This window comes from Urocampus carinirostris, chromosome 18, assembly GCF_059441175.1.
Source record: "Urocampus carinirostris isolate Australia breed hairy pipefish chromosome 18, RoL_Ucar_1.0, whole genome shotgun sequence".
Lineage (NCBI taxonomy): Eukaryota > Metazoa > Chordata > Actinopteri > Syngnathiformes > Syngnathidae > Urocampus > Urocampus carinirostris.
In genome coordinates this window covers 22,438,921-22,456,189 of record NC_142366.1, presented here as the reverse complement: position 1 = coordinate 22,456,189, position 17,269 = coordinate 22,438,921, and the positions used below count along the sequence as shown (strand labels likewise).

Below are 17,269 nucleotides of genomic sequence, written 5' to 3'. Positions count from 1 at the left end.
CAATGTGGTTTGAGTGTGCCATCTTTTGGGAAAATGCTAGCGTTACAGCAAAAGGGAAAACATTTTAATAGTACTTTTTAACAAAGCTGTAGTTTGCCGATCTAACTTGTTCCTCAAGGGTTTATAAATGATCGACCAAACAATTTTGCAGATAAGTTCCCACATGACTGCTAAATTATGTTTTTTATTTTTTAAATTATTTTCAGGTTTACTCATGAATTATTTGGTCTTTTAGTCACATGCATAGTCAAACACAAATGCATTTTATAATATTTAAAGGGACAGTGTTATTTAGCGCCTCCTAATGGTTAAAAAAAGCAATATTGACATAAATAGTAGGGAAAAATACATGAACTATCGTAGGATTATGCATTTTTAGAAATACTCGGTGGAGAAATCTGCATTTATTTCACACAACATGATCGTTACTGAAGGATAGGTGATATAATTGTCCGCCATCTTCCTGCTACGGGTACACATAATCATCAAAAAGGCTGGGCAAAAAATTTCGGTTAAAACAGTGAGTTTTGAGTCACAGTCTCCGTAAGTTGGGTCCTTCCTTGCGCTTTTTAGCACTCGGTCACCATACGGCGAAGTTATATAATACACACTGTCCCTTTAAAGAAAAAAAACGTTTGAACATTATATTATACCTTTACGGATCCTTTTTTTGTTTGTTTTTTGATCCTTGTCTTGGTTCATTAAGAGTAATGGCTGTGTGCATATATTTGTCTTAACTGTTAAACCGTTTGGGTTTGAAAGCCATTCGATTGTGTCGACAGCTGTGCCAAAAACGCTCCCTCCCGTCTTGTGTGTCCAAGGTGTCGACCTTTGCTGTACATTCGGTGTCATTCGGCTCTGAAAGTGGAAAACCATCAGGATTTTGTTATATCATCGTAGTTGGATGGGAGATACGGGGCCATAATTCAGGTTTGGCTCTCACACTTGCAACTGAAATGCTCTCATACATAAGAAATATATGTCATAAGCTAACAAACATTTCAGTCAAACGCTTTCAATTCACGCTTGTCAAACGTTTGTGTTCATAAACGCAGCCCACCATCTCACTCTAATTACAATCTGTGACCCAAATCAAGGAAAAAATTCCACCTCAAGTCAAGTCATGTTTATTTGCATCGCCCTTAATCACTCTTGTGCTGCTGAACCTTAGTGCTGACTTTGACACTGTGGACCATAATGTCTTACTAGAACGGTTGGAAAAATGGTCTCTCAGGAACCATCTTCTTATGGTTCAGATCCTACCTCACCGATAGGAGGCACTGTGTTAAATATGGTGAAATGACATCTGAGCCCTTTAGTGTTACCTGTGGAGTTCCGCAGGGTTCAGTACTTGGCCCCCTTCTTTTCAGCTCAAGATTGCCGTTTAAACCGGCGAAAGTAGAATATAAGAATGTTTCTTTTTTCTTTTTTTTATTTAATTCTAAAAACTACATTACCAGCTAAGCCCCTCCAAAAACATGTAATTCTATTTTATTTAAAGGGACAGCATGTATTATTTAGCAAGTTTTGGTATTGATAAAATATATATATATTTCAAAAATTAGCCAAAATACACGCGATGCACATAAAGATGCATTTTAAAAAAAAAAATACTTGTAGGTTAAGAAATTTGCATGCATTTGAGTCACACGATCTTTTTCAGCGATGTTACTGCTACGGGTACCTAAAAAGAGCGAAAAAATTGCAAAGGGCTTGGCAGATCATGAGAAAAGTGGTTGAGTTTGGTCAGTTTGATTCCCAATAGTTTGTATTCTTCCTTGTTCTTTTTAGCACTTGTTTTAGGTTGCACTACACAGTATAGAGACAGCTCATTGTCAAAAAACACACACAGTCCCATTAACGCTCAATTCGCTGCATTTTAATTGAATCCAAACCGTTTCACTTTAATTGCCTTGTCTTCAATTTAATCCTATCCATCGCGGGTGTCAACTCACATTTGCAGGCCATTATCGCCATCTACTGTTAAGGAGTGTAATTGATGTGCCGTTTATTTATTTTCCTTAAAATTATTCTGCCAAGGCAAAGATGCGGGTCGCGTCCCGCCAGTTGAGAGACCTCTACTAACCAAATGTTAAAGCCTTAAACATGTACTAGTCAAACGCTATAAAAAACACACTGGTCAAAAGTTTGTTCATAAACAAAGATAAAACATTCACCAGCGTTTTTGACATGTCTTTCACATGTGCTTGTTTGACCAGCATATATGCAAGCATAGCAGTACTGAGAACGACCTCTTTTCGACCAGTGTGTTTAGAAGCGTTGGACCAGTTGGTGTTCAAGGTTTCGACACAGGTTTATGATTTTTGACATTGAAAAGCAGTCGATTTTATCGTGCAGGGAACATCGTCTGTCTCTAGAATATTAAAAACAAACAACATGTGGTTGTTTAAAACCAGAGGTGGCCAACTTTTACCAAAACAGAAATCTTATGCGATCGTTGGCGAGGTTTATGCACGCTCAAAGGTTTAGTCTTATTTCTAAATAAGCAGCCGTAGACTAAAATACTCGCCTGGAGTCGAGATTTTTAGTCGTTTTGTTTTTAATGAAGCGGTAGTTCACCTGTAAAGTGGTAGTGTTGGGCGGTATATACAGTAAGTAAGCGTGTTCGACTTGTTTATGAACACAAACGTTTGACTAGTGTGTAAATAGGAAGTGTGAGTTTATATAGCATAGGTTTATGAGACTCTCTTAAGTACTTAAAGTGAGCATGTTTGAACTGTTTATGAACACAATCGTTTGACTGTTGTGTTTCAGGTGCAAGTGTGTGAGCCAATCCCGAATTATGGCCTAGAGAGCATCCCATAGGGCATAAGTTTCAAAATCGCGGCCCGCAGGCCGGATCAGGCCCGCCGATAGTTTTAATTCGGCCCGCGAGATGAAGCTGAGAGAAGCACAGCAGAAAAACGAGCTGTACTTAAATATGTCCACTTGATATCACCAAGGCACCAGAGACTGGAGCTGTTTTTCTCTCTCTTTTTGTTCCTGTTTTATCTCTTGTTTTCTCTCCCCATTTCTCTATTCTTTCTTTCCCTTTTCTCTCTTTTCTCTGCCCTTTTCTCTCTCTCACTCTTTTTTCCTCCATTTTTTTCTCACTTTTTTTTTTCCTTGCACTTTTCTCTCTTTTCTTTCTATTTTGCTCATTCTTTTTTCTCTCTCTTTCTCACTCTTAATCTCTCTCACGCTCTGTTTTTCTCTATTTTTGTCTTTTTTTTCTCTTCTCTCATTCTTTTTCTTTCTCTCACTTTCTCACTCTTCGTTTCTCTCTTTTTATGCCTCTCTGTTTTCTCTGTCCTTTCCTCATTTTCTCACCCTTTTTTTCTCAATTGTTTTCCTCCTTTTTTTCCTCACTTATGTTTTTCTTTTTTCCTACATTTTTCTCTCTTTTCTTTCCTTCTATTTTGCTCATTCTTTTTTCTAGGTTTCTTTTTCTCATTCTTAATCTCTCTCACGCCTTAATCTTTTTCTCTTTCTATCTGTGTCTGTCTTTTCTCTTTCATCATTCTTTTTCTTTCTCTGACTTTTTCACTCTTCATTTCTTTCTTTTTATGCCCCTCTCTGTTTTCTCCATCTTTTCCTCCCTTTTTTTTTTTTTATTGTGCTCCCTCCCTTTATTGTACTTTTTTTATTTTTTTATTTTTCTCCCTCTCTTACACTGGCTTTTGTATACTCGATTTACTTTTTATCTCTTTTTCTTTCTATGTCTCCCTTCTCTCTTTCCCTTCATCGACTCGTCTGACTCCCGTGATATTTTTTTTCTAGCATGTGGCCCCCAGCTTAAATGAGTTTGACACCCTTGTCATAGGGGAAGTCATCGTTGGTATCGTTTTCGATATTTGTGGTCATCGTTCTCATAGAACTGAAAGGACAGCGGGGAAATTCACACTCTTGGTGCTCCGGTTTAACTGCATGTCATACTTGCATGAAGATTGCACTGTACTGGAATTCGATCGTTCTGATTACCACGTGTACACAATGTTTACGTCAACCCAGAACATCTCAAAGAAAAAGCACGGAAATAATTTGCAAAAAAAAAAAAAAAAAGAAAGTTTGAATGATTATTAATCAGTCAGTCCAAAGGCCGAGCTGCTCTCCTTTTTATATTGTATGAAGAGAAAAAGGGGCGTGGTTATCGTCAGAGGGAGGCTAAAGGTGACATTCTGTGAATGTATTCTTGGAAGTGAGCAAATAATAAGTATTGCATTTTTGTTTTTGTTCCAAATAAATGACAAATTGATTGGCTGTCTTGTTTCTACTGTTTTTGTTACGATTTCAGGTTACAGGCGGCACGGCAGTTGTCATAGGTTCAAATCCAGCTATCAGCTTTCCTGTGCGGAGTTTGCATGTTCTCCCCCGTGCTTATGTGGCTTTCCTGTCTGTCCCTTTGTGCCCTGCGACTGGCTGGCAACCGGTTGAGGGTGTCCCCTGCCCACTGCCCGAGGATGGCTGGGATGGGCTCCGGCACCCCCGCGACCCTAGTGAGGAAAAGCGTTGCAGAAAATGGATGGATGGATTTCAGGTTACAAAACTGAAAGAATAAAAACTGCTGCTGTTTTGCATATCAGGAACGTAACACATTCCAACTGTAGATTGAACTGATTGGCTTGTCTTTATCGTTGTTGATAACCTCGTAGTGAACCATGTATGGAATGGTAAAAATTCTATATTTACATAGCACTTTTCAAGTCACTGAAGACCCAAAACGCTTTACAATGTGCTTCACTCTTACCCATTCACACACACACACCGACAGCCATGCAAGACCTGCTTATTGGAGGCCTTAGGGGTTCAGTGTCTTGCCCAAGGACACTTTGACATCTAAGTCAGAGGAGCCGGGACTCGAACCTCCAACCTCTCAGTTTCAAGACGAGTACACTACCTCCTTTAGAAGTCAAGGTAAGCCAATAAAACTTACACTACAGTTATGTTTGTATACTTGGCCAGCTCACCAAGTGAGTAATAAAATGTAGGTTCATTTATTAATAGATCTGACTGTGGTTCATTGGGCTGGGTGGATCATACAGTACAAAACATGGCAGTTTTCTTACAGTATTCATATATGCTCGGTGACCTTGGGGGTAAGGGCGCCCGCCCCGAGACTGGGAGGTTGGGGTTCAAGCCTCGATCGACTCATACCTGAGACTTAAACATTGGTACCCGTTGCCTCCCTGCTTGGCGCTCTGCATTAGGGTTTGGGATTGGGGGGTTTGGTCACCTAATGACTCCCAACACATCAGTTGGGTTGAGCGAGGGGGCTGGGAATCCCCTCCTCTGTATCAATCTCCCAGAAAGAGTCAGAAATGACTAGCCACCTCCCACTAGGGGGATATGGCTCCGGTGTGTATATATATACTGGACTGTCTCAGAAAATTAGAATATTGTGATAAAGTTCTTTATTTTCTGTAATGCAATTAAAAAAACAAAAATGTCATACATTCTGGATTCATTACACATCAACTGAACTATTTCAAGCCTTTTATTATTTGAATATTGCTGATTTTGGCTTACAGCTGAAAAAAACTCAAAAATCCTATCTCAAAATATTAGAATACTTCCTCAGACCAAGTAAAAAAATAATTTGATAACAGCAAAACTAAATCAAACATTTGAAAATGTCCATTGATGCACTCAGTACTTGGTTGGGAATCCTTTTGCACGGATTACTGCATCAATCCGGCGTGGCATGGAGGCAATCAGCCTGTGGCATTGCTGAGGTGTTATTGATGCCCAGGATGCTTCGATAGCGGCCTTCAGCTCATTTGCATTTGTAGGTCTGGTGTCTTTCATCTTCTTCTTAACTATACCCCACAAATTCTCGATGGGGTTCAGGTCAGGGGAATTAGCAGGCCAATGATGCCATGGTCAGTGCACCAGTTACTGGTGGTTTTGGCACTGTGGGCAGGTGCCAGATCATGCTGGAAAATGAAATCCTCATCTCCATAGAGCTTTTCAGCAGATGAAAGCATGTAGTGCTCTAAAATCTCTTGGTACACAGTTGCATTTACTCTGGACTTGATGAAACACAGTGGACCAACAGCAGCAGCTGACATGGCTCCCCAAACCATTGCTGATTGTGGGAACTTCACACTAGATTTCAAGCAACTTGGATTTTGCTCCTCTCCAGCCTTTCTCCAGACTCTGGCGCCTTGACTTCCAAATGAAATGCAAATCTTGCTTTTGTCTGAAAAGAGGACTTTGGACCACTCTGCAACTGTCCAGTGCTTCTTCTCCATAGCCCAAGTCAGACGCTTCTTCTTGAGTTCAGAAGTGGCTTGACCATGGGAATACGGCTATTGTAGCCCATTTCCCGGACACGTCTGTGAACTGTGGCTTTTGATACCTGGACTCCAGCTTCAGCCCACTGTCTTTGAAGCTCCCCCAAATTCTGGAAGCGGCTCTTCTTCACAATTTTGTTAAGGCTGCGGTCATCTCTCTTGGTTGTGCAGCGTTTCCGGCCACATTTTTCCCTTACAACAGACTTTTTGTGGATATGCTTTGAAACTGCACTCTGTGAACAGCCTGCTCTTTGAGAAATTTCTTTTTGTGTCTTACCCTCCTGATGGAGGGTATCAATGATGGTCCTCTGGACAGCAGTCAGATCAGATTGTGATTTAGTTTACTGAACCAAGCTTAGTGTTTTTAACGCTCAGGAAACCCTCGCAAGGTGTTTCGAGTTAATTAGATGATTCAGGTGATTAGTTGAATAGCCTACTTGTATACTTTTTCATGATATTCTAATATTTTGAGATAGGATTTTTGAGTTTTCTTAAGCTGTAAGCCAAATTCAGCAATATTAAAATAATAAAAGGCTTGAAATAGTTCAGTTGATGTGTAATGAATCCAGAATGTATGACATTTTTGTTTTTTTAATTGCATTACAGAAAACAAAGAACTTTATCACAATATTCTAATTTTCTGAGACAGTCCAGTATATATATATATATATATATATATATATATATGAAAGACACCCGTTTTGTACATGTTGACAGTTTAAAGTCCTCATGGTCAAGAAGAGTAAGATGAGCGACCTATATCCCCCCGACTATTTCAGCGTGGATTGTTTTGCCTCATGTCCGTGACACTGCTTCGCCTTGAAGCTTAAATAGAACGATGGTGTGTCGCATACTTCTCCCAAAAGGTCTGCTTGACTGACATCAGACTTTCATTATATGTTGGAACTCTAAATGTTTGTGGTCAATTCCAGGAATGGCGTGATGTTGTGTATGATGTAATAATTTGAATGCGATTGCCATTACAAGCCATAATTTAAGTTATTTATAAAATCGGATCCCAACTATATATTCGAATGTTTCCACGTAAAAAACTGATCTACAATGCAAATGCTTAAAATTTGAACTATGTCAAAAATAGCTCAATAAAAGACGTGTGCGACATGAAGCTGACCACAACCAAGCACACAAACTGTTTTTAGTATCTGGGTATCAAGTGTCTTTCCTAGGCTTGTGCCAGGACATCTGCGCATATGTACATATGTAACCGCGGTGTACTTGTCCTACCAAAGATCCACATTCACGCTGGACTGGATGATGAGGTTTTTATTACAGTTACTGCAAATGAAATGAGTCACAACATTAACTTTTCTGCTGGCTTTGATGTCTTTGATCTCGTTAGCAGCTCTCTCTGTAGACTGCCAACAAAACCCGCCTTTCGGTCACATGTCCAAAACCAAACCCCACCCCATACCAGCAGGTGGCACTGTTGGCCTTATCATTGCAGGACACTTACCAAAAACTATACACATATTTCAGCAGGAATTTCAATGAAACAAAAGTTATTATTAAACCCGTTACACATATTCGAAATATTTCTCTCACATTTCATATTTCTTGACCAGGGTTTTAGATCAAATTAATTTTTCAGTTGTTTTACTAAACAGAGGACCCAAAAGCGCAACGTTCACACAACGCTTTCTTAAGGAATCGGGAGGATCCGGGTGAGGAGTAAACAGTGATCCGGTGCTCGCTGGGCAGGTGAAACGGAGCCCTCGCGGCCGGTGACAGGTGGCAAGGCAGACAGCCGGGGCTGGAAAGTGGCGCGTGATCGGATAGCCGGGACAAGAGAACGAAGCGTGATCGTGGATCGGAACAAGTGGGGTAGCCAGGATAGGAGAACGAAGCGTGGTCGGGGATCGGAAGCAGGGCAGAGAACGGGAGACGATCGGGAAGTCGGGGGCATCGGATCGATGGCAGGAATCAGGGAAGTATCAGGTAGGAAGACGATGTGGACCTGCAGGATGCAGGAACAGGTGGGAATCAAAACGGGAGCCAGGGTCAAAAGTGCTTGCCTTGCATGTGCTGAGGTTCACTGATGGACAGACCCAGAGTGCCCGGAAAGGAAGCGCTTGAATAGGGAGAGGGATAATTAGGAAACGAGTGGCTAAAGGAGTGAGCGAAGGTGAGGGCAATCAACGGGCAACTGACAGGATTGTGACAACAGTGAGCCAAAAAGGTTTTCCACAATATAATCTCAAAAAATGTTCCACTCTTCTCAAATATCTTTCATAAAATGTGCTACTCAAAGTAAGATGAAAATATAAAAAAACGTTAGGAATTCATATGTAAGTAACACGTGAAATATGTATTTTGCGTAGGCTGCACTAACATTAAAGGGACAATATGTATTTTCTGACCATAAGAAGTAGTTTTCGGAGACTTTGTTGCTGAGCCTTTCGAGAGGAGAAAAAAGCCAGAGAAAACACAAGAAAAAAAAAAAGAAGGGAGAAAAGAGAAAAAAGCAAAAATAAAGAAAAAGAGAATAACAAGAAAAATATAAATAGAAGAAAAAAAGAATAAGGAGAGAAAAACAAAGAAAAAATTAAAAAAGAATAGATACAATGTAAAAAAAAATGGAACGATAAGAAGAAGAAAAGACAGGATTTTGACTGGTGTGGGTACAGCAGCAGCAAGATAGCTGACAATGTTTGGTTTTGGGGTCGCATGTGACATGTTATAATTCTTTTTAAGCGGATTAGTTTCAAAAAATTGGTTTTGAAACGACCACAATTAGTTTGTTTTTGTAGTATTTCTTAAGTCAGATTCTCTGTAGTTTTTTTTGTAGTGTTACTGTAGTTTTATTTTTATAGTATTTATGAAGTCATTTCCTACAGTATGTAGTATTTCCATAGAATTATTTTTTCGTATTTCTGTTGTACTTTTGTTGTATTTCGAAAGTAGATTTTGTTGTTGTATATCTGCAGTATTTTCGTAGTATTTTTTTATTCTTTTGTAGTATTTATTATTTATCTAGTAGTTTTTTTAATAGTATTATGTATTGGTATTTCGATAGTATTTAAGTAGAAGTATATTTGATGTACTTCCAAAGTAGTATTTTTGAAAAATGTTTGTAGTATTTCCACAGTAGTATTTTTGTCATATTTCTTTTATATTTTTGTAATATTAATGTAGTTGGATTTTTGTAGTATTTTTGAAGTAAATAATTCCGTGGTAGCATTTTATAATATAGTATTACTGAGGTAATATTTTTTGTAGTAATCCTATATCATTTTTATATTTTCAGAATGTCAGCAAAATAATATATGAGGTCCCTGTTTTAAGAACTATATTCGATGTTTAGTTTTGTAGTTATTGTGTAGTATTTTTGTTGTATTTCTGCAGAAGTATTTTTGAGTGGACAAGCAAAGTGACATCGGGGACATTGTTGGCACCAAAAAAGAGAGCCACTCTTATGGGGTCCCTAGAGGTTGCGGGGCCCTAAGCAGCCGCTTAGCTCGCTTATGCCTTGGGTTCTGCCTGTAAATCACGTTTATTTAGATTAGATTAAAATTTGAACGATATACACTACAAAAAAACAACAGAATCCCACAAAAAACTGACTTTAGAAATACTAAAAAGATATTTACAAAAACTACAGTAACACTTCAAAACTAAATAACAAATTATGTGCTTAAAACATGGACCTAATATACTATTTTGCTGTAATTGATGCCATTTCAAAACCAATTTGACTAAACTCATCTGTTTGAAAAGTAGTATAACATGTCACATGCGGCCCCTGACTCCAAATAGTTGTCCACCACTGGAGTAGAACATGGAATAAGTTCTAGTATGGATACAAATTATTAGGTAATAGGGGGCCCCATGAAGGCTTAGGCTGGTCCTGCTTATAGGCTCCGAAACAGCCTTTTTACTTCTACTCAAGTCATTATTTGGATACTTTTCCCTTCTTATATAATTATACCTGTCGAGCTCCAGGGCTCCATGCCCTTACAAACTGTCGTATTTTCCCTTACAAAATAATCTTACACCATTTTTTTTTCAAACATATTTATTTATGTAGTTTAACATGTTATATTGTACATGTGTTTTGTTATATCATATATATTGTTAATTAACATTTTGTTGTGAGATCCTGAGTTGCTCGACATGAATGAGGTTTATTATAAAAGAAGTACAAAAATGAAGTCGCTTGGACGTTTACTGTGGAAGGAAAAAAAACATGCAAATATAATTGAGTAGAATAATACATTTTCTTATTCAAATTGTTAATTCATTTTTCTGCATTGAATTATTTTTGGTAATATTATGATTAAAGGGATAACCACAAACCTGTCCTTTTTCATTTTCCCCTTTTCTCATCTCATTAGCTGCACCGCTTATCCTCAGTAGGGTCGCGGGGGTGCTGAAGCCCATCCCAGCAAACATCGGGCAGTGGGCAGGGGACACCCTCAACTGGTTGCCAGCCAATCGCAGGGCACACAGGGACAGACAACTCGCTCGCTCATTCACACCTAGGGACAATGTGGACCGGCCAATCCACCTGAATTGCATGTCTTTGGAATGTGGGAGGAACAGCACGGGGAGAACATACAAACTCCGCACAGGAAGTCCGGTAGCTGGATTTGAACCCACACAGGAGGTTCCGATGACCTTAGAACTGTGCCACACACGCGCTAACCACTGCGCCGCCGTGCTGCCTGTCATTTTCCCCTATTATACTTCCTTTTTTTCTTAACTTCTTTATGCAACATAATAATTCGTAATATAATGCATCAAAGCAAGTGAGCCGTTTGAGAGCCCGCTCTCTTTAATGAGTTGAGCCAAAAAAGCCGGTTCTCTAAAAAGAGACGGACTCCCTTTCACTACACAACTACCACGGAATGATGCATGATGGGAAATCCCCAGTCGGCAGACGCATGCGCACAGTAGCATCAAACTGCTCGCTTCATTTGCAACGAAAAAACGATACCGAGATAGAGGCTACCGCGGCGAACTCGTTTGACTTGATTGATTTGCCGTTTCGTGATAGTCGGTGTGTACCCCGATGGTACCCACAATTGACAAATTTGCGTTTTTCCGTGCAGTTTTTCTTGTACGTCGTACACGTCTTAAAATGCACCATGAACGTACTTTTTACGGCAAAAACGTACAGGTCGACAGGTGTGTATTATTCTAAAGTAACAGTACTTCTACTTGAGTACACTCGTGGGCAGGGTTGGGTAGGGTTACTTTAACTTGATTACTTTCAATTACTTTTGGATGACTCCAATACCAAATATGCTAATAAAAGACAAAAGAAACTAAATATTAATAAAATGATTCACAACACGCGGTAAGCTTTCTCTCCTGGCTTTGATCTCCGGCAAAACTAACATAAAATGCGACGGAAACAAAATGAAAATAAATCCAAACAGCTTGCCAACATCATTTTTGCCGTTCCATGTATTCCGTTACTCCCCAAGCCTGCACAAAATTTAGTCATTTTATTCATATTTAGTTTCTTTTGTCTTTTATTAGCATATATGGTATTTGAGTAATCCAAAAGTAATTGAAAGTAATCCAATTAAAGTAACCCTACCCAACCCTGCTCTTGGGCTATTCTACCCACTCAGTTTATCCAAGAAACCGTGCCTAATCCATTCCGGTGCTTATTGTGCGATTGGCTGATTTCCGACAGCACGTGAAGGCGTCACGCGCCTCGTGGAAAGTAGTAAAGACCGGCTTGTGTCTCTACGTGTCAATATGAGAAAGGAAGGCGGCACGCTCACTCAAACTGTCACTTAGACCTCGAAGGAGAACGAACGGGGGGGAAGACTACAAACTTTCTTTACATCACCCGTCGCTTCTCTTTTTTACGGCTTTGAACCACAGGTCGAAACACAATCCTTTCCTTTCCCACGTTTCTCCCCCAGGGGTCACGTGTTCACTTCCTTACAACACCGGTTGTTTTAATTTATTTTGACAGGTAGTGACAAGTCCACCGCCGGTTACGATAAAATGTCTGCGCCGGAGACCAATGGAGCGACTTTTCGGGGGAAAGTGTTGACTTTGGATACCATGAACCCCAACATTAAGCGCGTGGAGTACGCCGTTCGTGGACCCATCGTGCAGCGGGCGGTCAAGATCGAGAAGGAGCTCAGAGAGGTAAACTCAACAAATAAATCAAGTGTGACGTCACGACAGCTGCGAGTAACTAGCTTTTAAGCATTTATCGTATTTGTATCAATTAACATCCATTTGTATTTAATAGTTGCCGAGAAAGTACACTTCTGTAGCACATTCCCTATAAAACTGAAGATCCTCGACTTGCGTCGTATGTGTGACGACAAGGTCATGACGTAAATCGAGCGCGTCCTAGACCGTTACATAGTACTATTGTTTTCTTTACAAAAAACTGCGTTAATTAGCTTTTAAAACTACGTCTAATGACTTTACTATAATATCTACTACAGTGTTAGCAATTTTTAACAGCAATTAAACACACAATTTCATTATATCATATCCCAACAATATGAGTTTTTATCGACACTTTTAACAGCAATTAAACACATTCACAACTTTACCACATCAGATTTTAAGTGTCAATAAAATTGTTCAAACCAAACCTCTAATTACGAATTCAGAATGTCTTTGGATTAGTTTCATAACCTGAAAACGTCGTTGGTAGAGGCGCATTTTGAATGTGTTTTGACTAATCCGTTCCAAGCCCCGAGAAAGTACAATAAATCATAAAGGAGCATCAAAATATGGAACAAATACTTGTTAAAATTAGATGACCGCACTATAAACATCAAACGAAAGGATCTTAATGTAAAAAAACTACACACAGAAAAAAAGAAATCATAAAAATATTCATTTACCTCTTGCCATTTTCCAGCTTTTGCTGCTCTTCCAGCAGGGCCATTCACACAAGATTGAACACCTATATTCTATTCTATTAGTACCAATACAGTAATCCCTCACTATAACGCAGTTTACTTTTCACTGTTTTGGTACTCTACGGATTTGTATCGTGCAATGTATTCTTCATTCTGGTTGGCTAAACAGTCTCACGGCTTAGTATTATTTGACATTACTTACCTGTTAATATAAATGAAGGTATGTTCTTTAGTTTAGGTAGAACGCTCGTCTTGGTAGGGAAAGGTTGCTGGTTTGATTCCCGGCTCCTCCAGGTTGAAAGTCAAAGTGTCTTTATGCAAGACACTGAACCCCAAATGACCCCGATAGGCAAGTAGGCGTCTTGACTGGCAGTCGCCGCTATCTTTGTGTGTGTGTGAAGCACATTGTAAAGCTTTGGGAGGTCTTCTGTGACTTGAAAAGCGACAAACAAATTCTCCCTCTGAGAAAGGTTCGCCCTGCTTGGCAATCAGTGTCCTGACCTCGTAGCTTGCCTTTGTAGAATTTTCATTTGACTCGCGTTGTTCGTTTTTTTTATTGCTTCCCACAAAAAAGGGTGCTAAGGAAACGGAATCAGTGTTACGACTCTTACCCTAGGTTTAATTTCCTTTATTGGATCCACCAACACCATGGAGTCATTCAGGTAGTCAGATCACAAAGACAGCGATGTTAAACGGCTTAAAGTCAGAAAAACCAACTCATGCTCACAGAAATAATAACAACAGACAAACCGGAGCAGGATAAAGGAGGATTTACTGGTGGCGTTTCCCGTTGCTTAACGCAACCCAACGTTTTAAGTTCTCTTGACTCGAGCTGCAAAGCACAATAACCTGTGCGCTCCCGTTTTAAATTACGGAAGCGAAGTTCTTTTGGATTTGAATAAATATTCCGATTTCCACTTGTTCTGAAAGCGGCAGTCCTCTTAACCAGCTTTCCTTTTTTATTTACAGTCCCCATGTCAGAAATGGAGACTGTGGCCAAAGAGCTATTGCCACTCTGTGGTGAAATGTTGATTTTATTTTTTTATTTTTTTGTGCAATTGTATTTTTAATGCAGTCACCATTACTCGCGGACCACATATTATTAATTTTATGACAGAGGCTGCGGCCCAGTAATAATCTGATCACTGGCCGTTTCTGGCCTGCGGGCCAGACTTTGGACATGCTTGCCTTAGACTGATCACAGCATGGTGCATAAGCGTCTGTTTCAGAGTTTCAAGTGTCTCGTGTTGATCCTCCTGCTGTGGAGAATTTGCTTGTTCTTCTTAGTTACATATTCCTCTAAGAGGGCCGCACTTGTTGTTTGTCTTATTAACTATGCCGTGGTCTACCCAAACTTAGTTAGCTACCGAAGGCTTGAAACGCAGAAATTGCGGCGGTAACTTTGGACATGTGAGACACATTATAGAAACCCTCAACTAAATCAATTACTTCTGTTTACGACCCGAAAAATTAAACGACTAAGGGTTGAGTCTTATCCCACCTAACACAGAATCACGTTCTGTCATCATACTGTCGTCAAGTAATCAATAACATGAATCAAGCAATTGACCTTTGATTGTCTGCTAACGGTAGAGGTTTCTTAAATTTTGTCTCAATAATTCGTAGTTGAGACATTTTCAGATTGCACCAAATGATCTTGTATGTCTGTATCTTCACTATGGAAAGCTAGGCGCCTCGAATAGCTTCCGTTTAGGAGCTAAGGCGTCGTGATCTCAGATAAGTGCTTTTAAAGGAGAAGTTATGGGGGATAATTCAGTGCTATGATGTTAGACTTCTTTACTTGGAACAGCCCAAAGACAAATGAGAACATCTTGACTATTGCATTTTTTGGATTATAAATCATTTTTTTCATAGTTTGACCAGGAGTGCGAATTATAATCTGGTATTGTTAAATCAAGTCATGTTTATTTATATAGCCCTTAATCACAGGGAGTCTCAAAAGACTGCATATACCTAAGACTATTGCAAGCGAAAGACTATTAGTACATCATCCCCTGATCTAAAACCTACATGAGGGCAAGGAAAAACTCAAAAACCTCAGCATGAGGAAAATGAAGAAACTCTGAGAAAGGACCGCACATAAGTTACCAGGCGGTGCAGTAAATTCCCAGAAGACAAACAAGACCCAACAACATTCAAAATTGGCACACTCGGAAGGCTGTGCAATTGGGCAAATCGTTTAAAGCTGTGGTCAAGAAAAAAGCAGTGTGGCAACCAATCACGGGTGTGAATAGGTGGCGCCTATTTAAGGGTGATGAAGCCAGCACAGGTTGAACATGCATTTGAGGAATATGGTTCGTTCTAGACTCTGCTCCAAAGAACGTCTTTCTTTAATTAAAATGTCGATGTCTTGTCTCAGTCTCCAAGTTCAACAGTCTTGGTCTTGGTCTCATTTCTCAGTTCCTTCACCTTGACCACAAAAAATGTCTCAAGAATACTTTTTGGTTGGTATGATCTGGACTGGAACACCACCTCAAGAGCTATTGGTCACATGATATACAATAGGGCTATATCCGTATGTAGTTTTGCAGAACAATTATGTTGTCAAGGGTGATTTTGAACTTTTGCAGGTTTTCGCTGGAAATGTCAATCACACTTGCCACCCGAAATCCAAAGTGCTGTTGGACTTTTCCATCCTCTCGCAATGCAAACATCTATGACTTTTCTCTGAGGTCATATCGATCCAGTGCATTCTGCTCAACAGGGTTGCTGCAGACTTTTAAACTGTAATTCAACACTCCCTGTAGTCTTTCGTTCTCAAAGCGCTTTAGCCTGATTTGCCTGCCAAGTCCGGGGTTGTCGAGGAGGAGGTGGTCTATCGAGAAAATATATTACATAAGGAGCGAGGGAACATTCTCTGGCCTCTTTTGTTTCACTGGCTCTGTACGGCGCTCTCCTCCCCACAACCAACAGAGTTCATTGGACAGCACGCTAGCTGTGAGGCCTGACAAAGTTTTTGTCTGTGCAAGGAGCTTCAAACAAAATAATGGATCTATTCATCCCGAGGATTGACAGATTCAGGTTTTTCAGGGCAGATCCGGATTATTAGTATTAAGAGGAGGCCAATAAGGGATATTTGAAACAGATATTCATTTGCTGTAAAAGCTTTAAAATTAACATAAGAAATGTTAATAATGCAAAAAGAAACTGATATTTTTTATAAACTCAAATAAAACTTAAAGAGCTCCCTGAAACACTTTACAGTAAATAAATTAGAATTTTACCACAACTAACATGACTTATATTTCACTTCAACCAAAAACTAGCAGTGCAGGAAATAATATTAAGCTTATCAGCAACTCTTGTAGAGGTACATACAAAACTTAAATAGCTCCCCTTTTTTTTCAATAAATAAATACAATTGTCAATACGACCAACATGACTTAAATTAACTTAAAACAAAAAGTTCAAAAAGCAATGGAAATGTCAAAGCAGCTGAAAAGTGTGGGAACTTCTGTTTTAAAGCCAGATTGAAGAACTAATGTAATGGTAACAGCTAATCACTCAGCCTGTCACTTTAGCGTGCATTTAATGCTCTCTCTATCAATCACAACCACACCCGTTTGATTGACCAACTAATGATATGAGAGCTAATATATCAGTTTCCACCTGAACGTGCTTCACTTAAACAAATTAACTACACTTTTTACGCTATCCCTTAATCAGTGACACGCTTTTCTACCACAGCATGGACTTATTAAAAATCTCCATATTATCGGCAGCTTCATTCCAGATGCTTTGTTGCAGTGTCCCCGCCCCCTGTTCCTTATTTAATCAGAAGGCGTGGGGTGGTTAGCAAGGAGAAAGGAAGAGGGGAGGAGTAAGTGCGTGGGAGAAAGAGGCTCGGCTCCATCTGAGTTTAAATAATCAGCCCGTCGAATAAAAAAAATGTTGATACCGATATTTGTCAAATTCTCAAATATCTTTGCCGATAATTGGTTGACCTCTTATCCATACCAAAAGTCAGAGAGACTAAAATCAGACAAGACAAGCTAAAAAAAAATGATTGTACCCTTTTTTTTATTTGTCATGAGTGGATTATAGATTTTTTGATGGGCGTGAAAGTAAAGGTCTAACTTTTAAAGTTGTTTT

The 17,269-nt window shown here is 39.5% G+C and overlaps 1 protein-coding gene across 2 annotated transcripts in view; it reads left to right on the top strand.

The window, feature by feature from the left end:
* The first annotated feature begins 4,705 nt into the window (after nucleotides 1-4,705).
* Nucleotides 4,706-17,269, top strand: part of LOC148348659 (alanine aminotransferase 2-like) — a 32,235-nt gene continuing 19,671 nt past the window's right edge. The window contains exons 1-2 of one of the 2 annotated variants that reach the window (XM_088322707.1): nucleotides 4,706-4,914; nucleotides 12,244-12,422. In XM_088322707.1, coding sequence (XP_088178833.1) covers nucleotides 12,276-12,422 — 147 coding nt within the window. In that variant the 5' untranslated portion in view covers nucleotides 4,706-4,914; nucleotides 12,244-12,275. Of the gene's footprint in view, nucleotides 4,915-11,950; nucleotides 12,150-12,243; nucleotides 12,423-17,269 lie in introns of those variants that run through there. The other variant, XM_088322706.1, reaches the window with a different exon arrangement.